The sequence below is a fragment of the Elgaria multicarinata genome, chromosome 8 (assembly GCF_023053635.1).
Source record: "Elgaria multicarinata webbii isolate HBS135686 ecotype San Diego chromosome 8, rElgMul1.1.pri, whole genome shotgun sequence".
NCBI lineage: Eukaryota > Metazoa > Chordata > Lepidosauria > Squamata > Anguidae > Elgaria > Elgaria multicarinata.
The window spans coordinates 97,940,804-97,959,893 of record NC_086178.1 but is presented as its reverse complement, the minus strand read 5'-3'; the positions used below and the strand labels follow the sequence as shown (position 1 = coordinate 97,959,893).

Below are 19,090 nucleotides of genomic sequence, written 5' to 3'. Positions count from 1 at the left end.
GTAAAAGGAGAAGAGAAAACTGGCCACATGATTTAGTAAGCATGAGATAATTGAGAATGTGAGTAGGCGCAGATTCAGTGGGGTGACAAGAACACACATATTGAAAATGAGCTGTGAAGTCACAAAGAAAATTCAGACATCACGTAAGAAGAGGACATTCAAAAACTTTCAGGTTGAAAGGTAAAAAAAAGAAAAGGAATAGTATAATAATTAGAGAAGGAAATAAGGTCAAGAAATGGTGAGAGAAACAATAGCCAACCTCTGGTAAAGAAGGGGAGATGGCAGGAAAAAGTTAAGAGATGAAAATATGTAACAGAAAAGGAAGAACAGTAGCAACAAGGTATTTTGATTAAAAGGATGAAAGAGGCTCTAGCACAGCAGTAGTTGCTTTAGAAAAGAAACATAGAGCAAGATAATAAAGAGAGATGGGAGCATATGAAGAAAAATATTTTAAAATTACAAGACGGGCCCATTTCTGCACCAGCCCCACACCTCTGGAATAAGAGCCAGTGTGGCGTAGGGGCTAAAGTGTTGGACTGGGATTCGGGATATCCAGGTTCTAGTCTCCACTCGGCCATGGAAACCCACTGGGTGACTTTGGGCCAGTCACAGACTCTCAGCCCAACCCACCTCACAGGGTGGTTGTTGTTGTGAGGATAACGTGGAGAAGAGGAAGATTATGTATGCCTCCTTGGGTTCCCCACCCCACCCCCGATGGGCAGAGAGCTCCTGGGGAGCTCTGTGCCCTGTGCCCAGCTCCGGGCTCCTCGTGGTTACTCGCAAGGAGTCGGGACAACCCACGGCACCCAGCCACATGTTCCATGGTCTTGGGATCATCCCGAGACTGTGGAAAAAGTGGCCTAAAAGGGTAGGGCAATATCCTGGGGCAAGGGAGGGACCATCCCTCCCTGCTCCCAGGATCCCCTGTGTGTCATGTTAATGCACAGGGATGATACTGGGACGATACCCAGGATATCGCCCCATCTAGCCATGCCCACAGACTCTCAGCCCAACCTACCTCACAGGGCTGTTGTTGTGAGGATAAAAATGGAGAGGAGGAGGATTATGCACACTGCCTTGGGTTCCTTGGAGGAAAAAAGGCAGGATATAAATGCAATAACAAATGCAATAAAAATAAGTTGCCATTGACAGCCCACCAGGCCTCACCATTGTAGGCCTCTAGAAAGGCCCTGAAAAGCTACTACTTTTCTCTGGCCTTCCCCTGATTATGTTTTATTGGACTGGGTTGCATCTCCAGTTGTATGTGGAAAGTTTTGTTTTTATGTTGGTGTTTGTTGTCTTTTAGGATGTTTGCCACTCTTGCTGTTTTTTATTATGTGGGCTTTATTGTTGTACTCCTGCCCTGAAAGGCAGTCAAGAGATATTTTAAATGAAATGAATCAATGGTTATAAATTGAGGAGGGAGGTAAGAGAAGCATGAACAATGGTAACATTACCCACAAAGTACTGAACAAGAAGAAATGGGAGGGCTTGAAGAAGAAGGTAAGTGGAGAAGTGAATTAAAGAGAGCCCAAGAAGGGAAGTAAGTGAGATCAAGTACATTTAGAGAAATTGGCTTGATTAGTAGAAGACTGAACATAAATCTGAAATTAATAGAAGAGAAAAGCCACAGGACTTATGCCATGCACACACAAGAAATGGGAGAACAGCAGCGAAGGAAAAGAATCAATCAGGACTGGGGAGCGGAAGATGAACAAGAGTGTAGATAGAGTAAATGTGGAAGGAAGAACAATATATGCAGAATCATAGAAAGGGCAAGACAAGATGAAGGCTAAGAGAGGAGTAATTTGCAATTTAAAAAGAATACATATTAAACAACACATCATCATTAAAAGAATAAGAAAAGATGAAAGGAAGAAGAAAATTATCAAACGAAGAAAAAGGAACAGCTGAGATATCCAAAAAAGAAAAAGAACATGTAATAAATCAAACCAAGAATATGTTCAGGAAGGTGGGTAGGATTAGTGACATAAACAAAATGACTGAAAGAACTGTGAAGAGGAGACAAATACCAGGAGTGGGCAACCCAGGCACCTCTGGCAGGCTCTGCCTCAGCTTTCCCTGCCTGGCCGGGACAGGAATTCCCTGTTGTATCCCAGCTGTATCTTTCAAAAGTCTTCCCTGCCCAGATGGGGAGAAGTAGCCCCTTCCCTTCCTGAGCAGGGAGAGAAGAACACTTTGAAAAGCATGGATCTGCTGAGAGCTTTCAAAATGTGTGTGTGTGTGTGTGTGTGTGTGTGTGTGTGTGTGTGTGTGTGTGTGTATGAGAATAGATGTGTTGTGTACCTGAATGAATTGATGTTTGTGATGAACTGATGTGTTTTGAGAGAAACAGAGAGTGGGGAGGTGATGATCTTAAGATTTTAATAGTGATCCTGCACTGTTATTCTCTCTCTTACTTTCTTGACATTCTTGAAAGAAAGAGAGGGAAATAGTGTGGAGTGGGGGTAATGAGCCTAAGAGAAGGGGGGAGAGGGAGGGGTGTAGCTTCTGGCTGACCCATGACTGACTCCAGCCCTGCATATCACCAGGATGCAGCCTCACCCCAACAAATTCCCTCCAGGAGAATGTGGCCCTTAAACGGGAAAAGGTTGCCCATCCCTGGAGAAGATGGATCAGAGGCGAGGTCAAAATGAATATTAAACACACCTCAAATCCTAAATGAAAGAGAAAAAGATAGAAAAAGAAAAAAAGCATGGTCTCAAATTCATAAGATTTTTTTAAAAAAACATTCCAGAGAGATGCTAAACAGTGACAAAGAGGAAGTTGACAGAAACATGGTCTTGAATGAAACTGAAAAGATGTGAACTAGCAAGGAGAGAGTGGCCATGGCTGCTAGCAGTGCATAAAAATAAGAAAGCACCATTATCTGCTCCATAACCCCATGAGAATGAGTAATAGTAAAAGTTCTATAGGACGAAGCTGCAGAGGTTATGGAATCAGGAGGAATAACCTAAGATTTGTAAGAGCAAACCAAGAGAGTCTATAAGAAAAAGCAAGGTCAGAACGACTTTTTCAACAGAAGACTGACAGGACATCGGAATAAGATTAGGATGAGAAGAACAGCAATGGGAAAAGTTTAGATAGCTAATAACAGTACAAAATCCAAAGCAGGCCAAATTGTTATGAGAAAGGTCACGGGATGAAGAATAACATTCCAAACCTAGCAACTGGTACAGTATTTGGTTTTTCATATATTTCTTATTGTGGCTATATGAGATCAGTCCTATTATAATTCCAAAGTTACTAACACTTAATGGTAAAGAACTTAGCCTAGTACCAAGCTTGAAATTTTTAATAGGAACTTTTTTCCATTTGACAACCATCTCATCAAGTCGGAACTTGAGGTTTGTAACAACATAACCATTAATTAATGGAGAAGAGAGTCTAACCAAAGAAATTTGGCACATCATCAATACTTGCTTTTTAATAGTGTGAAATTACTGAGGCCTCAGTTCTGAAAACAAGCATTTGGACTGTATTCTACTTTTTGAAGCCTTAGGTCTACTTTACATGTTAAGGTGAACATTGCAAGTACAAGCTATTTCTGAAATGTGAGAAGTAGCCCTAAGAAACCTGTATAAGATGGCTGAAACAAAGTGACAAATGCATAAATTGTCTTCGGATTCAGATTTATTTATTTATTTACAATTATTTATATAACGCTCCCCATTCAAAATTTCGGAGCGGTGTACAGGATAAATAAAATAAAAACAGAATAAAACACTTTAAAAGAAGCAAAATGTACAGTGTACCGTGGCTGTTCATTAAGGAAAGGCTTCATGGAATAATGATGTTTTCAGGAGGCGCCGAAAGGAATACAAAGTTGGCGCCTGCCTGACCTCCAGAGGCGGGGAATTCCAGATCTAGGGGGGATGCCCTTGTGATGGGTCTGCAGTTGCCTAAGATTCGACACTTGACAACCACTCAACAACCACTTGATACTGTTCTCAATACAGACCTCCCTCCTCAGACTGTGCAACTCCTTTCCCCCTCACATATAGTCGGCATCAAGTCTTACAAGCTTTTGATGCCAATGAAACCTTATCTGTTCATACAGTGTTTAGACTGAATCTGTGCTGCTGTGTCTTGGAAACAGTAATTTATCTATGATTCTGCTCTCCCCATATTTCTATTTTATCAGTCGATGTTTGTATGATTTTATTGTTTATCATTTTCTTCTGTATTTTAGTAGCCTGGACAGTTCCATTCCATATCGCTGAGCCTGCATGTTTTCATTAGGCCACCTTGGTGTGCAATCTCACGTTGTCCCTGGCTTCAAGGCCACAATAAAAAAACTTCCACTAATTGGGATGAATGAATTCAGTTGAGGGTTGGTGAGAACTTTTTGCCCCCCCCCCAATCCCGAAAGCCTGGTCAGACTCTTTCCAATTAGTTTGTGATTGGCTTATAGAAATGACCTTAGATTTGCTAAAGGCTTTGGGGTATAAAATGAGGGGGAAAGGGTTTTCATTTGCTTTGTACAAGGTTTGCTTTGCAGTGTTCACTTTCTAAGGAAGGTCTATTCAAGACCTGTGCTGCTGGTATGTTGTATAAATAAGATTAATCAGTTTTGTTGTTTTGCCTTGTAAGTACTGCTTCCAATCCTTGCTCTGGTTCTTTGTATACTATCCCCTTTCTGTAAATAAAATTGCCACCTATCATAACTCAATGTGTGTACTTAATTCCAGTTGGCCTGGTACTAATTCCAGAGCATTCCTCTTGGTTATTGCTATTGTTTAAGGTTTAAGGCTTAGGACTTTGAAATAGAGGGTGCTCGATTGGGCCCTTGTTACATAAGCCTTAGATGTGTCATGTAAGGTCCAAGAGTCCCCCGGCTCAGGCTGAATTGGATGTAAGGGATGGTGACAGCCCACCTTGCTGGGCTGGTGTTCAATCTGAGCAAACTTTTGTCCTTGCCTACCTTGCTGGGAGCAATGTAGAAAACCAATAAAACAATTGTGTTTTATTGGTTTTCTTCACCACATTGGGATTATTTTATAAATAAAAGTGGGTATTAAAAGCTTGCTTCCCTATAATCATAGAATAGTAGAGTTGGAAGGGGCCTATAAGGCCATCGAGTCCAACCCCTGCTCAATGCAGGAATCCACCCTAAAGCATCCCCGACAGATGGTTGTCCAGCCCTCTCCCTATCTGCAGAAAAAAAAACCTACTTCATCTACTAGTGTAGAAGTGAAGGGAGGTTCTGGCCCATCCATCAGCCAGACAATTAAGAAAGAGAGAGAGAGAGAGAGAGAGAGAGAGAGAGAGAGAGACGTAACAGACCCTTACACTAGGCCCATCACATAAACCCTTCTCAGGCCAAGCATCACCACTTGAAAACCTGAGGGAGGGTTAATTAAGACCTTTCCCCTAGCTATGAAATAAACAGGTTTAATACAGGATCTACTCTAAATATACTGTGGTTATAATCTGGTGCGGTGTTTGATAACTGTAAGGCAGGTAAATAATACCAAGCTGACACGTGGTATTTGATAGCTAACAAAATAATAAGTTTATTGTTATTTAAAAACTTTAAATAAAAATAGAATACTTTCAATCCTGCTTAATCTAAACTCTCCACACACCAACCACCTCTCTCTCTCTCTCTCTCTCTTTACACCAATCCTAAATCCCTAGAATCTAAACTCTTCTTATTTTCCAAAAAAAAAACCCACAAGAAAACAAAAAACAAAAAAAAACCACTTCTCCCACAAACTCCCAACACACTCCTTAAATACTCCTCTTCCCCCCTATGTATTACATCATAAACCACACCCACTCACTTCTAATGTTCCCTGCTTACCAGAAATACTAATTCAGACATATACAATATAATAAATTGTGGGGTAATGCCACAGAGAGTTACAGTTCTTGGGTTTTTCAAAAGCATTATTATAACAAATGTTGCTTGTAAGCCACCTTGAGAATTATTTGATCAAAAGGGTGGGTATAAATCCTCAAAATAAATAAATAAATAATGAATGGAGCAGCTATCATCCATTGTTGAAGTACGCTAAACAAATGTTTCATTTAGCAGTAAATTAGAGTTCGTAGCACTTTCTTGGTAACCAATGTATAGTGGTTAGTGTTGAACATGGACCCAAAGACATGTAGACATGTGGGGTAGGGTCAGGGTAGGGGAAAACCAAGGAAAATAGCCCGATTTTAAATATTTTTCCCAAATTGAAATCTCATAGAGTGAAAATGAAGGAACGTAAATATTAAAAAAAAATCTTATAAAATATGTTTCTTTCAAAACGATCAGTGAAAACTTTTAAAAGCAGTGCTTTAGGATGCAGTCCATTGCATGTTTAGACAAAAAAATGTCCTATAACTCCCACTGTCACTCAGCCAGCTATACTGGCTGAGGAATGCTGGGAGTTGTAGGACTTCTTTCTGTCTAAACACACATATGATTGTGCCCTTGAAATACGATTGTTATGCATCAAATTCATCCACAATTCTCTTTATACCAGGGGTGAAAACCTGTGGCCCTCCAAATGTTGTTGGCAACAGCACCCATTAGCCTCAGTCACCAATGGTCAGATTATGAGGTTGTAGTCCAGCAACATCTGGAGGGCTAGAAGTTCACAACCCCTGTTTTACGTCTAAGATTCAAAGAATCCAAATTAATAATCATAACATTGCTCTTGCATTTGACCAGATGTTGGAAAAATTATTTTAAATATTGCAAGAACACTGTTAGGTTTTTGGTGCAGAAGTGTGAACTGAGAGTCTGCCAAACGTAGAGTTCTAGCAACATTGGACAAGCCCTCTGATTCCTCTGGCTTCTCACTTGCCTCAGATTTCTGAATTCCACATCAAGTAAAATAAGCTGCTTGATAACACACACTCACACAATCAAGGGAACAGCATGTGAAAAGGATCAAGGAACTTGTTTCAATTCTCGCAAAACTTCCATCTTCTAAAGTCCATGAAGTTCAAAATGGAAGTCCTCAATAAGAAGTGATTGATATTTCAGATACTGAGTTTGATTACAGAAATAAACCTGAGTTATGGTAGGATGTTGAAGGATATACAATTTCCTTTGATAGAGCCTGATACAAATCTAGCAAATAAATAAGGTTTGTTAATTTTACTGATCTACCATTATTGCATATGTGATTAACTCTCCAATAGCATTACAAGAACAGCTGAAAATGCATTGCTACTCTGTAATTACACTACTTTGAACATTCCTATATTGTGATGTTAGGGTAACCATATGAAAAGGAGGACAGGGCTCCTGTAACTTTAATAGTTGCATAGAAAAGGGAATTTCAGCAGGTGTCATTTGTATATATGGAGAACCTGTTGAAATTCCCTCTTCATCACAACAGTTAAAGTGTAGGAGCTATACTAGAGTGACCAGATTTAAAAGAGGGCAGGGCACCTGCAGTTTTAACTGTGGTGATGAAGAGGGAATTTCACCAGGTTCTCCATATATACAAATTACACCTGCTCTGCTTCCCTTGCTCGGCTTCGTCCATTTTCTTCTGCTGCCCCTTATGCCTGGAACGCTCTTCCAGAACATTTGAGAACTACCTCAGCTTTTAAAGCTCAGCTAAAAACTTTTCTTTTTCCTAAAGCTTTTAAAACCTGATTTTGTTCTGATTTTATACTTTATACTGTTAGTTTTACCCTACCCAGTGCCTGTTTGCCCTATCCTGTGCCTGTTTGCATTCTCTTCCCCTCCTTATTGTTTTATTATGATTTTATTAGAATGTAAGCCTATGCGGCAGGGTCTTGCTATTTACTGTTTTACTCTGTACAGCACCATGTACATTGATGGTGCTATATAAATAATAATAATAATAATAATAATAATAATAATAATAATAATAATGCTGAAATTCCCTTTTCTATGCAACTGTTAAAGATACAGGAGCCCTGTCCTTCTTTTCAAATGGTCACCGTAGTGACCATTTGAAAATGTATTTTCTGAATATATTCTGAATATATTTTCTCCAAAAATACATGCATTCTCTTTCTGCAAAAAATTGCTGAAGTCTACACACCTTGTTTCTAAACCCAAAGAATCAAATCTTCCTGTTGTTTACTACAACGTTAATGGTTTCTGATGGCAAAATACCTTAATGGTGCAGCAGCTATCAGCTCAGTTGCTAACAATGCATTTGTAATTGCTGTCTGATAAATTGAAGGCAATTTTACTCTTAACAAAGGGGCTTACATGCACAGGATTGCACTATACATTTCAGAAATATATGAAGCAGTAGAATTTTATGGGTTATCTAAATTTTACACGACATTACATTTTCTGAGGGTAGTAAAGTAAGTTTAGGTCTGAATGCTAAGGAAGTATTGCATATATTTCAATTTTCCCCGAAGGTTCATTTACCTACTGCCCCACCCAAACAACCATCCCCACCCAGAAAAAAGGGCTGTCCTATTGTTTCAACCTTTCTAGGTATTTTATATCTCTTCTTGCAACAGACAAAGCTGGGGTCCAAAATCTTACTCAGCTGTGGAGCTCTGGATGACCTTGCCTCAGTCAACTTTGCCTACTCCACAGGATAGTTTGTGAGGAAGACATGGAATAGTCCTCTGCATGGTGCTTTAGAATCTTTGGAGGAAGAGTTGGATACGAACAGGAAAATAAAAATAACTAATTTTAGACGTGTACCCTGATATGTAATAAATGTTGGTCATTTTAAAGATTCTCTTCTACTGCATTTTCTCAACAACAGCACACTGCTCATTGTTTATTTATTTATTTATTTATTTAATGAATTCTGTACCACTCTTCAGCCAAAAAAAAAAAAAAAAAGAATACAAAGGAGCATATAGATCAATAAAAACCTAGACAGTCCCTGCTCCGCAAGCTTACCATCTAAAAAGAAACACAGCACAAAATGAAAAACGACTGGGGAGGGAGAAGGAAAGAAGTAAGTGCAGGCATAACTTCTTGAAGTTATAGAGTTTTTATAACAACCGGCTCAGGTAGAAATAGTTCAGGGAGACACGGAAGCAGACGGTATCTCAGCTGAAGAACCAATGAAATGGCCCTGCCTTCCTTCTCTCCCGCTACTACAGTGCTGGAATAGCTGCAGCTAGAAGACAATTATCATGTGGTTTATCAGGCCTTGAATAACATGATTGTCATTCACAAATCATTGCTGTGCTCCACAGTGCCTCCGTTCTGGGGTTCAGCAATGGCAGCCCTTGATCCCCTCATTGGAGCAGCTTCACACTTACCAACACTTACCAACAAGCTGGAAAAGAGGTCATCAGATGTGGCAGGGAGAAGTTGGTCTTAACCCACTTCCTAGTTCTCACTGTGGTGATGAACCTGTGACTGGGCTGTACCACATCAGACTGCAAGCATGGGCTCACATGATCCCAGTATGTAAGAAACCTCCTGAACACAGAAAGCCAGATGCCATAGAGAAGGGGTTACAGCCTAGCCTTCTCCTTGACCTCTTCGTTCCCTCTATGAAAGGATTTTTAATAATATATGCCAATCCTTGATACAGATTAAATTTACCCTAGTGTAACACAAGTGGGCAGAAAAGTCTTTAAGGATATCAAAAAAATGGCTGCATAAAAAGAACCATAGCTTGAAGGGAAAATTTCCGAACTCTCATGGTGCCCACTGGCTTCCAAACAACATGTATGAAAATGGAAAACATTTCCCACTAGTTCAACATTGCATGAGTGTCTGCAAGCAAGACATACATTTTTATCCAACAATTATAATCAACCCTGCCTCCCCCAGCATGAAAACCCTTCTGTCTTTAATAGAATCTTGGCAGTGAAATTAACAAACCCATTCTCGATGTTGGGCACATGGGAAATTAAATCTAGTTTCCTTAGCCCAGACGGTGCATAAACTAGGGCAACAGAGAGAAAAGGCATATAAATAATGCTTTCCCTTTGGTCATGAAATGGAGGGCAAAATGTACCCCTAAGTCTTGGAATACATTAGGATGGGTGATGCAGGGGGGGTCTTCTCTGCCACGCTTGAGCTGTCAGCTCATCTTAATTATTAATCAGTATCATCAGCAACTTTTCCCAAACTTTGGTCCTGAGATGTTGTTGGACTCCAATTCCCACAATCCCTGACCATTAGCTGGGAACGATGGGAGTTGTTGTTGTTGTTGTTGTTATTATTATTATTATTACATTTATATTCTGCCTTTTTTCCTCCAAGGAATCCAAGGTGGTGTACATAATCCTCCTCCTCTCCATGTTATCCTCACAACAACAACCCTGTGAGGTAGGTTGGGCTGAGAGTCTGTGACTGGCCCAAAGTCACCCAGTGGGTTTCCATGGCCGAGTGGGGACTAGAACCCAGATCTCCCGGGTCCCAGTCCAACACCTTAGCCACTACACCATACTAGTACAACACCAGCTGAGCACCCAAGATTAGAAAAGTCTGCAAGCATTTCAGTCCTGCTTTGTAGCTCTTTACTGTTCCTCATTAAAAACTGAGATTCAAGTGTGGCTGAAACACAGCAGCCCTATTCAGGCATTCTGATTTAAGGTACACCCAAGAGGGAGAGGCAAGACAAGCACACTCAGTTCTGCCCCCCACTGCTGTCCTCATCACCCTCCACTTGTTGAGGGTGAACTGTTACACTGGGAAGTCTATTGTATCTGTGAAGGCTCCCCACAAAATTTTAAACCCTGATTTTCTAGGGGAAGCCTAATACGGACAAAAAAGGGGTCCCAACATAGAAATGTCCCTCAACACATGGAGGGAAATGAGGACAGAAGCAGGGATGGAGCTAGCATGCCTGCCCTCACTCTTCCCCTTGTGTGTTCATTATTCCCTAAAGCAGGACAAATGAATAGGACTAGTGATTTGACCATGTGCCCAACACCTTAACTTCTGCTGGAGACACCCAACCTGCAACTTAGTACCACACTGGATGACTTTGCCTGTTCATGTACATAACATGCTGAAATAATCTTGAGTTTAACTTTGGCATTCTTAGAGGCTAAAATAGGCTCAGAATATAAAATCTTATTTTGTCTTCATCTCTTTCTTGCAGAAGCAGCTATTGGAGGTAGCATGGATTTGGGGCACCATGGAAGGTAGCAGAATGAGAGACAGACAGATCAGATCCATGGGACACAACTATGGGGATGTTTTCCTAGGCAGGAGACACTGAAATGAAGTGATGTTTCCATTCATTTCAATGAGAGTTCTGCAAGAGAATTTCCAAGTGGATTTTATCCTTATATTAATTAGTGGGAGAAGGGGACGGAATTGGATTTTCCACCTCAGGCACCACAGTGCTTGAACTGGCACCAAATGATAAGCCTGTATGGATCTTATTACGTTAATCTGAAACCAAATTATCTGGATTTTTTGCTCATTCCTTCAAACCAGTCACCCCAACCTTCAAAGGTAAACAGTAAAATCATATCCTCACATAGTCTCAATTATGCTCTGACATACGAATGGGGGTGAGTATATCGACGGGGAAAGTATACTGATTCAAACAGGCTGCTCCCCTTTCAAGTTGGGTCCAGCAGCCCCCTCCAGGTAGGCCTGATTCAAAATGGGTTTCAAACTCCCTGTCAGTCACCCTCATATCCCTAACTTTGGGAAAGGAGGAGCAACAGCCAAGACAGGTCCCTTGGCTTCAAATGCCAAGCTTCCCTTTAAAATGTAAATAACAGAGTGCGTCATTTACAAGGAAAGGGAAGGCTTACACAGCCTCCCCTTAGCTGCGAAGGACATGCTCTGTGCATCATTTTCTGCTAGGCATCATGGGACTTGTAGTCAGCTGAGAAGCCCCACAAGGCCTGGCCTGCTCTCCTGCCCACCTCTGGAGATTTTTATCCCCACCCCTGCCTTATCTTTCCCAAGGCAAGGCTCCCCCTCCCCTTGTGGAGGGGAGCTGGCAGGGAAGTGGTGGAGGCAGGGAAGTAGGGGCGGGGGGGGGGAAATCAAGCTTTTCAAATGTTTGGCTTTAGCAATCACTCTCTCTCTCTCTATTCAAATTTATTATTTCTAGAATGCTGAATGTGTACTAGGCATTTCAGGCCATCCCATCTCTCCATGTCCCTTACCACCAACAGATCACAGATCCTTCTATTGATAAGCCCCAACACACCCTCTCTTGCTCACGCTGGCTTGGCTCTCCTGGCTTCTTGCCCTCCAAACTCTGTGTATTCACAGTCCATCACCACATCATGCCATTTACTGGCACTCCTGTCTCTAGGCCATATGTGGATCCCCCTCCCCTTCCCCCAGCTAATCCTACATTTCATTTTCCTCATACGCTTTGTTTGCTTGTTTATTGTCACCATTCCCCCACCCCACCCCAGCAGTTAGAAAGAGACATTCACAAGCATTCTGTACACTCGAACTGCCACGGTTTGCTTGTGACTGCCGTGACTTTTTGAATAATAATCCAGGATACATGGGTGCACTTGGACATTCCGAATCTTGCAATTGAGCTAGTCTTTTTGAAAAAAAAAATCATTATTACCATTGTTGTAATTTGCATTGTGCATGAGTCTGCATGATGCCACAAGCTTCCGAACCACGTGGGCGGGGGGGGGGGGAGATGGGGGAATGGCTCAGCTCAGCATCCCCATGCAATAGCTGGCTCTGAAAACTGAAATCAGCCAAGTTATCTGCAAGACGTGCCCACAAAGCCCCTGGGCCCAGTTCCTGAGGCCTGCCTTGCTGTACTTTTCCTCCCCAGCCAGGTGGGAATATGGAGCTTCATCAGGTGAAGAAGGGCAGAAAACAGGGAAAGAAGCTCAACGTGAAATCTCCAGACCTCTCTTGCACAATGGGGGAGAAACGGCTGGTGTTCCGTTCAATGCCAGGATTTGACTAAGGCCTTCTGGCTAAAGCTTCTCCATACTGGCAGAGTTCATGTGTGCCATGGTAGAGAGAGGGTTGCAGTTTCTGCTGCTGCTTTCTGCCCTCTGATTAACTCTTTCCTTTCAGAATGGCACCATGTCCATCTTCTCGCTACAGCCCACCTGCTCTTTTCCCTAATATAGGGTGACCATATGACAAATATAGGGTGACCATATGACAGGTCTCCTGTATCTTTAACAGTTGCATAGAAAGGGGAATTTCAGCAGGTGTCATTTGTATATATGGAGAACCTGGTGAAATTTCCTCTTTATCACAACAGTTGAAGCTGCAGGTGCCCTGCCCTCTTTTAAATCTGATCACTCTGATATAGCTCCTGCAACTTTAACTGCTGTTATGAAGAGGGAATTTCACCAGGTTCACATATATACAAATGACACCTGCTGAAATTCCCTTTTCTATGCAACTGTTAAAGATACAGGAGACCTGTCCTCCTTTTCATATGGTCACCCTACCTATTAATTTCTATGGGAGACGCAGCAGATTAGGTCTGTCTGAAGTTGCACCATCTTCCAGGAAATCATTTGATCCCTAATACCTGATGTCTACAAATCAAGATATGGTAATTCTGTACATGCTCTGGGGCACGATCTTGTATAGTCACTTCAGTTATCCCAAGAACGTGTACAAATGCTATACATCTAAAATGAAAGGTGCCAGTATCCAAGCTTCTCTAAAGTCATGCCCTCTCTGTAAATCTTTCTTGGTTTACACAATGGTGAAGGCAGAGAACTCTGCACATCCTCCACACAGCACTCACCAGATCCATACCCTTGGTGGTTACTAAAATGGATCAGAAGAATAATTCCTGCTTCACCCACTAGCATGTATGAATCTTAATAATATGGCATATGGATCTAGCTAGATTGTGTTGGCCTTACCCACTGGCTCAGCAAGGCCCTATTCTTGGCACCCTGGATTCTTCTCCCTAGGCGTATCCTGAAGTACCTGTCAAATGTTACAGTGGATGACATTTTGTCTTAGTGAACGGCTGGGCAGGGGAAGAGCTCATTTACAGGCAGGCAATAGCCAGTCTGTAGCCTATTATATAACACAAGACTGAAGCATCACATGGATTTTAACTTAGCCAAGGAGCAAACTCCTGCCTCTTCTCTCTACCTGAACTGGGCAAGTAGAAATATGCAGATGTTCTTTTAAACTAAACATAATTCCTACTGGTTTCAACTTTACTAGAAGATCGTTTTAAAATAGTTAACTTGCCTGCTGACATTTTCAGAGAAAGGCTTGAAGGAGCTCTATTGTAAACAAAAAGGCCTTAAAATATAAGGTGTGAAATTGCTTCCTGCAATCCCAATACTAGGGAAGGATGTCTACCTGGTGCTGTTATTTACAGGCTGTGGAAGCTGTTCAGTTCTGCAAACAAATCATCACACAGTTGCATTTCTGCCCATACCAATGTTTTAATGCAGTTGGAAGCCTCCCAGAGGGTATTTCTAATATTCTTCAGGTAAAGGGCTAAAGTTGACCATCATTATCATGTGACTGGCTGGGGTGGGTTAAAATGCTTTACAGCTTGCTTGCGGGTCTGAAGTGACTTGTAATTCATACTAAAAAGGGGAGGCTAATTAAAAAGAAACCCAACCATCACCTTAATGTACAGAGAGATAAGTCATGAATTCCATCCTGCACAAAGGAAGGTCAGAATGGTTCTTGCTACAATCAACGCGCATCCTGGTTGGATCTGCAAATGCACCAAAGTTAACCCCCATTTTCCACATCAAATCTAGAGTTTCTTTTTAGTTTCCATTCTTTAAATGAACTCAGCACGTCCTTAGCATATACCCACCCCACCTCACAGAAGTGCAGGAGAAAATAAATATGTGTCTAATGATCAAATTCACTGTCCTGGGAAATCTTTCTCCTATAACACAAATATTGAAAGAAAGAAAAAAGAAAACCCATGAGATTTATGATCGGGGTGAGGGGTAGTCTATATCCCACCCTGGTTGCTAGGAGATGGTCCCTTCTAAGACATCATGCTGTATAAACAATAAAGCATTTCTGTCGACAAAGCAATTGTGCACATCATTGAATCAAGAGGCACTTATTGGTATGGTCACTCCTGCCCCCCCTCTTCTACATTCTGCTTATCTGCCAACATGAATGAGCATAAAGACACCACACGCGTGCCATTGTTAAACTTAAGACTACTTAAGGAGTCACCCCACTATTTACACCTCTACACACACAAAAAGTTAATTGTGAAGCTACGCATTTCAACCCTAATTCCAAACATGCACACATGTTGGGCGGTGACCCCTTTTCAAGGACTGCATTCCTGTGGGCATTTGAGGGAAGGAGCCTTTGAAACTAATAATTCCCTAAGTCTCTCTCCTTAACCCTAAAATAAAGCTGAGGTTGGTGGGCGGGTGGGGAACCATAAACATCTTAATCTTGCTGTCGAAGTGAAAAAAGGCTTGAAAATGCAACCCTCAGAGCTGTGTTTTAGTCCCATCAGCACACCTATGCGTTCAACCCCCCAACAATAATCACTAAAAAGAAATTCTGTCCATGCCCCTTTAAATGGAATACCCATAGCTTACATGCTGCAGTACACTCTGACTGCAGCCATCTCTACACAGCCTTCTAATGGTTTCAATGTACCAGAAGGCTCCTTATTGCTTTTTTCCATTATGCTCAACACTGCTTTTTGCAGAAAAGAGAAGGGGGGGAAGCAGGAGGAGTAAGAGAAGTTGCTACCCAAGCCAAAGACACACATATGCATAGAGGGAATCTACAACACGTCCTTTAAGGAAACACATGCATCAATGCTCAGAGCCCGTTAGGTTTTTCATCCCTTAGGGAATACCACAAAGGCAACATAACCTCACTCATGTGTTCAGACTATAAGCATCTGAGCTATTTTAAAAAAAGAAAATTCACAGCCATTAATGACCAGGAAACCACCAGTGGGCCATTTCTGGTGCTTAAGGTATTCTCTTAAAGGGCAAGCCCCACTCAGCTCTCAAATAAAGCATCTTTATTTAGGATTATGCTACCATCCTCCACTATTGTGCTTTTATAGTTGATGTTAGGAGGGGGACTAAGAGCCAATTAGCTTCAGTCAAAATTCAGCAAGAACCAGTGCAGTGGACTGAAATTCCCAGGACCCAGATTGTCCTAAGTACCTCTGCAGCCATGGTAATTACACAGCAATGGGCGGGGGAGGGGGAGACAAGGGCTCTATGATCTGAAGCCCATCTTTCAACCTAACAAAAGAAAGTTGATGCCATCCGTTGACTTTAGATATTATTCCCCAATAAAATAGGCCCACAAGTTAAATGGTGCAACATCTCACTCAATGATTTCTGTTTAAATGGATGCATTCAAAGACAAGCATGTGACATGGTCCCAGCACAAAGAAAACAGCTCTTTTTGCACACATTCACACCAACAGACTACATATCCACTTTTTCCCCCCAACAGAGATCTATGCAGGTTATTTGTTTAACCTGCAAAATTACCATTTCTAAACTGGTTTATACTGCACTTAACAGCAACCTCACATCCCAAGACAATGTGATGATCTGCCTTGAAAAAGAACCGTACATCACCACCTGCGCTGTCACTCCAGTAAGTCTAGAATCTGACTTTAAAAACCCATTTGCCTTTCAAAGCCCCCCTCCCCCGCAAGTTGTGGTTCAGTGACATTTCACAGTCTTAACAATTATCCACAGTCGCCAAGTTACACGGGAACAAGATCTCTGACATCTCACACTGCAGTAGGGGCAAAGTAAAACAAAGGAATCCATGTAAAGAATTTGCAAGTACAATTAAAGGTACCTTTTTCTTCCGATCCTTGGATCTTTTTCTATGTTTCTTCTTTTTCTCATTTTCTTCGTCAGGGTTAAGTTCTAAATCTCTGTTTTTCTTGAGCTGTGATGCTGCATGAGCCATAATGCATTAAGGACACCCTTTGCAACAATCCTTCCTGGTATAAGGTGATATCCTCAGGCACCTTTAACCAGCCCTTGTGAGCAACGCCTGGAAGAAAAGCTTTGGCCAGAGCCAGGAAGACATTCAGAATTCAAAGGTCTCGACGAAGCTGGCAGATGCTACAGAAAGCTATGCTTGCAGATTTCTTCCTGTACCTTTCTGTACCTGAACCTTGACAAAACAGTGCAACCATCCTAATGCATTTAACGTAATGAGGAAGACAGCTGGGACAGAGAAAGCTGTATTATGGCTGTATCCCCTGCCACCAGCTGGAAGTGTCTAAGTGATTCCAATGAAGGGGGAATGCTGGAAACGATGGCTTCCTCTTAGAAATACTCCAGAGCAACAACTGCTCTCGCATCAGTGTTTTTCTTCAGTAATCCTCAAACCTATTTTAGAAATCCACCCCCTATAAATGACGGTTATGACTTATACTCCCTCACTTTGCTTTGCATGGTGAGCCACTTAACCCACAATGAAATGGAGCAGCTCTTACTTTAGATTAACTGCTGATGGTGACAAATAAATAAATAAATAAATAAAAATTCATTTTGCCATGGAGACCCTGACTGCATTATGCAGAAAACAATGCATGCATTGCTATATCTTAACAGTGTGTCCTTTATGCCGAGTGTTCGATCTTGCTGCAGGGATTACAGAAAGCACTGTTGTCTTTCTTCTTTTAAACGCATGCTTATTACAACACATCTTTGGAGGGGGGAGGGGGGAAATGTGATCATACTAGTGCATGAAACAGGCACCTAATTCATCGGAAATTTCCTGGCGGTTTTCGATTACGTGATCAAAGGAGGGGGGGAGAGGGGGAGGGACCCCCCACAACAACCAGGAATCTGTGTAACAAGCTCTATTTCCATGCACTCAGCAATGTAGATGTAGGCTTTTATGTCAGAGTTTGCTTCAATCACCTTGCTATTTTTGCCACCTGAGTCCTCAGTGCCTGCAGCTTTTGAATATTCATCATGGGAGGTAAAATAGCATACTAAAATAGTATAAAAGGCCTGCAGGGGCACTTTTTCTAGGACCATGGTCTCAAAGCAAATTGAGACAATTTGCACACATGGTTTTTCTCAGGCATCCAGAATTATGCATATGCTGAAGATATTTAGACGCATGAGATTCCTTGTATACACCACACACACACACACACACACACACTGTTGTTATTTAATGTAGCAGCACTTTAGAGAACTAAGACAAGGAAGGAACCAGCTGTCAAACAGCAGCCTTTTTACAATCACATCTCAACGCAGTGCGCCATCTAAGGCATGCTGGAATCCCAGGGTCTGTGTGACAAAGGGCTCAGAGATTTCCCTGGGGGCTAGTAGAGGTATCCTTTGTGCAGGATGCCCCACCCCCACCCCTCACAGAGGCAGAAGCCTAGAAATCCTAGATTTCTCTCCCCCCACCCTCTCCTTGATGGACAGAGTTAGTGGAGCGCTGACCCACTTCTTATCCTTCCTTACCCAGCGCAATGCAGGCAAGCTGTATGCCCTTCTCTGTCTAGCGTTGACTGATGGTGCTGAAGGCCAATGGTGCAAATCCCCATCTTTTTATTGGCTTTTGGCTTCCTTGGGCCCTTCCCAATTACCTCCATAGAACCGTAAAAGTACACTACAGGCCTGCATGGGATTAATCTCTCCTTTTCCTTTTAGTGTCCTTAGGCTCAGGACACAAATGAGCTTCTAGGGACAGCATTGTAGCTCAGTGTCAGAACACCTCCTTTGCATGCCGAAAGTCCCAGGTTCAATCCATGGCATCTCCAGGTAGGACTGGAAGGACTCTTGCCGAAAGCGCTAGAGAACTGCTGCCAGTTGGTGTCGACAATACTGGGCTCAGCGGACCAAGGGTCTGTCTCAGTATAAGGCAACTTTCTACGTTCCTATGTTCTTCAAGATACTTACTGTATTTCTTCGATTCTAAGACACACTTTTTTCCCCATATAAACATCTCTAAAAACGGGGTGCGTCTTAGAATCAAAGCTTTTTTTCTGTTGGTGGTACTGAAATTAGTGTGTGAATTACAATCGATGGCGTCTTGGAATCAAAGAAATACGGTAGTCATTCATTTAATCTTAAGCCTCTTTATGCTTGCGAAGTCCAGGTTGTGAGAGACAAGTTAGCATTACCAATATTTGCTTTTTTACTGTCCTGGTAAAACACTATTTCATCGGACAGACCAATACAAAAATGAATATATTTATTTATAAGTAGCATAACCCCTATG

General features: G+C 41.9%; 1 protein-coding gene across 9 annotated transcripts in view; it reads right to left on the bottom strand.

Moving 5' to 3' along the window:
* ANK3 (ankyrin 3) overlaps positions 1–17,519 on the bottom strand; it is a 264,099-nt gene extending 246,580 nt beyond the window's left edge. For all 9 annotated transcript variants that reach the window (XM_063133078.1, XM_063133081.1, XM_063133084.1 and 6 more), the window contains exon 1: positions 16,694–17,519. In XM_063133078.1, coding sequence (XP_062989148.1) covers positions 16,694–16,807 — 114 coding nt within the window. In that variant the 5' untranslated portion in view covers positions 16,808–17,519. The remainder of the gene's footprint in view (positions 1–16,693) is intronic.
* Between the last annotated feature and the right edge of the window lie 1,571 nt (positions 17,520–19,090).